At 59.7% G+C, this 4,825-nt stretch overlaps 3 protein-coding genes across 3 annotated transcripts in view; all 3 read right to left on the bottom strand.

Moving 5' to 3' along the window:
* The window catches only part of ACA1_356190 (ADP/ATP carrier protein), a gene marked incomplete at both ends in the record, with an annotated part of 2,573 nt that extends 508 nt beyond the window's left edge, over positions 1–2,065 (bottom strand). Inside the window, 3 exons of the mRNA XM_004353962.1 lie at positions 901–1,137; positions 1,261–1,621; positions 1,738–2,065. Of these exons, the coding sequence (XP_004354014.1) occupies positions 901–1,137; positions 1,261–1,621; positions 1,738–2,065 (926 nt within the window). The remainder of the gene's footprint in view (positions 1–900; positions 1,138–1,260; positions 1,622–1,737) is intronic.
* Positions 2,066–2,391: 326 nt separating this feature from the next.
* ACA1_356180 (uncharacterized protein) lies at positions 2,392–4,044 on the bottom strand (the record flags this gene model as incomplete). The annotated part of the gene is made up of 4 exons (XM_004353961.1): positions 2,392–2,500; positions 2,580–3,162; positions 3,254–3,356; positions 3,430–4,044. The coding sequence occupies 4 exons, from the start codon at positions 4,042–4,044 to the stop codon at positions 2,392–2,394; spliced, it is 1,410 nt and encodes a 469-aa protein (XP_004354013.1).
* A 466-nt stretch (positions 4,045–4,510) lies between these two features.
* The window catches only part of ACA1_356170 (uncharacterized protein), a gene marked incomplete at both ends in the record, with an annotated part of 626 nt that continues 311 nt past the window's right edge, over positions 4,511–4,825 (bottom strand). The window contains one exon of the mRNA XM_004353960.1: positions 4,511–4,612. Within this exon, the coding sequence (XP_004354012.1) occupies positions 4,511–4,612 (102 nt within the window). The remainder of the gene's footprint in view (positions 4,613–4,825) is intronic.

The following is a 4,825-nucleotide window of genomic DNA, read 5'->3' as shown; positions in this document are numbered from 1 at the left end:
CAAAGAAGAACGAAAGCGACAAGACAAAGAAGACGAAGGCGAAAACGAAGAAGACGGCCAAGAAGTCGAGCGGCAACAAGGCCAAGGAGATCGGCGGCTGTGGCAAGAACTCCGACCACGACGACGTCGAACCCGCGCCAGAGGTGTCCTAACCAGACCTCTGTGTGCGCTTACACAGAAGACCCCCAAGACGAAGGCGATGCCTTCCCCACACAAACAGCAGCAGTGGCCACATAACCTGTCAATGTATCAAAATAATAACTTGCACGACAGCTGTCCATTCGTTTTTCCAACGCGTCCATGGCCGGCTGGGAGCTCCAGCGCCGGGCTGACAGAGCGCGCCAAAAGGGGCGTGTGGCAGACGGGAGGAGCTCAAGCCCAGGCCTCCAAGTACTCCTACGACCTCAGCCCTCGGTACTGCGTGGACGCGACGGAGCAGGGCAACATCGCTGGTCGGCCACAGTTGCGCCCCCAACTGCGCGGCGGTGCTCCACTGCTACGGCTACGACCAAGTGGCCTTCGTTCTCCTGCCTGGCCACTGGCTGCGCCCGGGAGTCGAGGTGGTTATCAACTCGGGTCGCACTGGGGATCAGCTGGCTCCGAACGGTTGAGGCCCGCCAAGCGCTCTTCCTCCCACCGGCAACGACACAAATCGCTCGCCAACGGCATCGATCTCTCACGCGCCACACCGAAGGAAACCGAGGAGGAGCGCGCCCAGCGCCTCTCGAGCGTCTCCCCAAAAGCGGCCAGAGTCCAAGTGCAATGCCAGAAGTTATCGTCATCGACGATTGAACAATAGACCCCAAACAGCTACACCAGCTTTGGTTTATGATGACGTCACCAAAGTCCATATCACATTTGATTGACGGGTCCCGTATGAGTGATGTGGTGTACATTTACTCGCTGTCGCCGTTGGCGGCTGGGGCGGGGGCGGGGGCGGGGGCGGGGGGAGCAGTGAGGGCGGCTTGTAGCTGGTCGTAGAGAACGAGGATCATGGCGCCGATAATGGCGCGCACGATGTTGGACAGGGCGCCACGGAAGAAGCCCGCCACGCCCTCCTCGCGCCAGATCGTCAGCGTGCACTCGAGCGCGCTGCTGTAGGCCATCGGGGTCGCTCCCGCGATCATCATTCGCCTCCTGTGTGGTCGATAAAGTGTTGTGTATTTAAAATATCAGCATTATTATTCCACTGATCGTATATTATTATTATTAATTGTGAATTAAATAACAAATAACAAATAAAGGACGTGCGAGTCGTACCGGATGGTGTCGAGTGGGTAAGTCGCCAGGCCGGCAGCGATGGTCACGCCCCAGCCCACCAGGAAGGAGGCCAGGAAGTTGTTCTGCGGCACCAACGGCCTGAGCGTGTCATAGAGGCCGAAGTAGGCGCCGCGGTAGAGCACGATGCCGGCGACGCTCACGCCGAAGCCGTTGAAGAGGCCCAGCGGCCCGCTGTGCTGAAAGGTCTTGCTGATCACGTCGGCCATGCCCGTATACTGGTAGGTCGTGCGTCCGAGCTCCGGCGCGAGCACGTCGGCAGCGAGCACCGTGGTGGCCAGCTGCAGCGGCGTCACAATCAGCAGCGACGTGGCGCCCGCCAGACCCCCGGACATTATGTTGCCTTCAGATCGCGTACAACATACGCGTGAGTTGCAGACAACACACAGCGCACACAACACGCGCAGCACACGCACAGCACACAACACTCGCAAGCATGCAGGTGCAGGTGCGGCGTACCGAAAAACCACAGGCCGTAGCCGTGCTGTCGGCGGTCGAAGGGGAAGAGTTTCTTGAAGGAATCCTTGAGCGCGAAGTTGAGGGCCTGCGTGGGGAAGTAGCTGATGACGTCGTACATCGCGCCGCGCCACAGGCTCAGCGGACCTTCGGCGCGCACGGTGCGGGCCAGCGCGTCGGCCAGGCCGCCGTAGGGCCTGCCCAGGCGGCCCTGTCGCAGCAGCTCGCCCTGGGCCTGGTGAACGATCTTGGCTCGGTTGACTGGACCGGCACCCAGCTTGGAAACCGCGGCTGACAGGCCGCCCAGCAGGAAGTCCATCCAAAACGACATATTCGTTGGTTCTAAAATAGCAGCAGAATGGCAAAGATTAATCATCAAAATCACGCACAAATAACTTCAATTCTTACAGAGGCTCTGGTGGTGGCGAGACGCACATCTTTTAGAGTAAGGTGGTAAAGTTACAGGATTGTCAAAGGATCGTTCGCGAACTTAGCGAAGCGCAGCGGCCGTTGGTGTAAATGCCAAGAATCCAGTTTCCTCTTTTTTCACAGTTTCTGGCTGTTGCTTTTATTTTATATTTTGTTATTTTTATAAAACAAATTCACAGGCGGGCACGACGATCATTCACAGGCGGGCACGACGATCACTCTTCCTTCCTACACGGCCGGCTCTTCTTCCTTCTCCTCCTCGTCAGCGACGACCACCTCTTCGCCTCTCGCTGCCCGCAGCTGCGGGGGCGCCCACGCTCGATCCAGGTATTCGCTTCTACAACACCAACAGCACCCGTTAGCACACCACATCGACACACCACAACCACACACATGGGCCATTCGAGGGTACGTACCGGGAGGAGTTGAGAAAGATACGCCCGTACACGGGATAGCCGCCTCGGCCGCGCTCGTCGACGGCCTCGCAGCCCTGCATGGCCAGCAGCTCGATGCTCTCCACCACCTGGCGACCGAAGCGGCGTCCCTCGTCCAGCACCTCGTGGTCACTCCTCTTCCGACCTCCGCCTCCCCTCCCTGCGCCACCCTGCCATCCGCCTCTCCCCCTGCCTCTTCCTCTGTTCGCCCTTTCGCCGCCGCTTGCGTTCGCCTTGCTCGCATTGTTGTCGTTGCTGTCGTTGCTCGCGCTGCTGTCGTTGTCTTGGTGTGGCCTTCCCTGGTAGATGATGACTTCGCCTTCGACACAGTCTTGCTCCTGCTCTGGGCGCTGCTGCGGTGTCGTAGTCGGCTCGACGACGGGCTGCGGCGGGCGTAGGATGCGGAGGACGCGGGCTCCCGGTGAGCTGCCGTGGCCGCCGCTGCCTCCTTGGCCCCGGCCGAAGCTGCGCACCTTGAGGAGGGTGGCGTGCGGTGTGAAGGGCGTCCACTTGATCGACTGAAGCAGGGACGGCTCGTGCTGCACAAACCAGCTGTGCAAATCGCCTGTGTCGGTGTGTGCGAGATGCATGCACAAGTGTGCGATGAGTGCGACGCGTCGTTGTTGTTGTTGGGAGTGTCGAGAAGGCGAGGGTACGAGCAAGCCGTTCGAGTGGGGCAGGGTCCTGGATGCCGGCCCACAGCACAAACTGTCCTCGGCCTTTGTTGAAGCAACGAACACTCTCCACCTTCATCTCAAACTGTGTGCACCAACGCGAGGCTGAGTCAGCACACACAAGAACAAGACGAGACTGGAGACTTGGCGCCACGCACAGAGGAGATGTCGGCCGCAGGGCGGGAACGAAGGTCGGCAGCCCACGCGGTGCAGAGAGCCTGGGTGCGTGCGACGAGGTCGGGCGTGGGGGCGCACACCACGAACAGGGTGACGTGCAGCTTGTTGCGCACGTCGATCATGTAGCGCCCCAGCCCCCTCTTGCTATTGTCTCCGGCACCACTGCTGGCAGTGGTGCTTGTGGCTACTCGGTCCTGATCTTCATCTTTCTGCGCACCATCGTTCGATTGAGTGCTGGGATTGGTGGTGGCGTAGGTCGTGGGCCACAGCCGGGCCTCTTCGTCCATGAGGTGCTGCTGCAGCGTCTTCGCGTTGTCCACGACATCCTCATCGTCGATTCGCGCGGCAAAGAAGAAATTGGGTGGCGGTGGCCTCCTCGCTGCTTCTCCTCCTCTGCCGCGACCAGCCCCTCTGGCCGCTCTGCCGTCTTCTTCTTCTGCCGAGGATGATCTCGCTCTCTTCGGTGCCGGCTGCGGCAGAGCCCCGCGCAGGCTCGCGTAGTAGACGACGCGGTTGTAGGCTGGATCTACGGACTCTGCCCAACCGCTGTCGTTGGGATTGGACACAGATGCATCTTCCCGACTATCCTCTTCCATCTCTTTCGATCTCTGCCTCTTCCTCATGCAATCCTGCTGGTCGTGAGTGAAAGAACGCGCCTGCACGACTGCGCCAACGTTCCTCTCTGCCCTCGCGAAATGTCGGCACAGACGCGTCCACTGCTGTCTTCTCATCTTTCTCACCTCTCGCAAGAACTGACGCGAAGGCAAAGAAGAGAACTGGCCAGCGGTGACGAGTGTCAGTCACTTACTTCTCAACTACGAAGATGATGGTGAGGGAGCTGCTATGAAAAGAATCGATTGTACATTTGACAAACAGCAGTATTATACTGCAAGCTTGCCTTGACTCGCGTACACAGGCACACGGCGAGGCCGCAAAGGCGGACAACAGGAGATTGGTCCTGCCCCCTTCGCGTCCTCTCTACAAAACATGCCTTCTCCCTCTCTCTGCGTAGGTTCCCCCTTGTCGCGATGATGTTGATGACGATGGCGGTAGGCCGCAGGCTTACTGCTCACCCTCCTCCTGCTCGGCGTTGTAGGCAAGGATGGCCTCGATGATCTGCTTCTTGTTGCCGGTGGCGGTGATGCCCTCGTCCGAGCAGTACTTCTTGAGCTTGGCGAGGTCGTAGTTGTTGAGGTTGTCGAGATCGAGTTCCTCCTCGGCTTCTTCGGCGTCGGCCTTGGCCTCCGCCTCCTCCTTCTTGGCGGCAGCGGCGGCCTCCTTCTTGGCGGCGGCGGTCTCCTTCTTGGTGGGCTTGGCAGCCTTCTCGCCCTCGTCGCCCGACTTCTTAGTAGAGCCCTTCTTCTTGGACTTCTCCTT

Source organism: Acanthamoeba castellanii (assembly GCF_000313135.1).
Source record: "Acanthamoeba castellanii str. Neff unplaced genomic scaffold scf7180000084731, whole genome shotgun sequence".
NCBI classification, from domain to species: domain Eukaryota; phylum Discosea; order Longamoebia; family Acanthamoebidae; genus Acanthamoeba; species Acanthamoeba castellanii.
The sequence above is the reverse complement of the archived record's forward strand: the minus strand, read 5'-3'. Positions and strand labels throughout refer to the sequence as shown.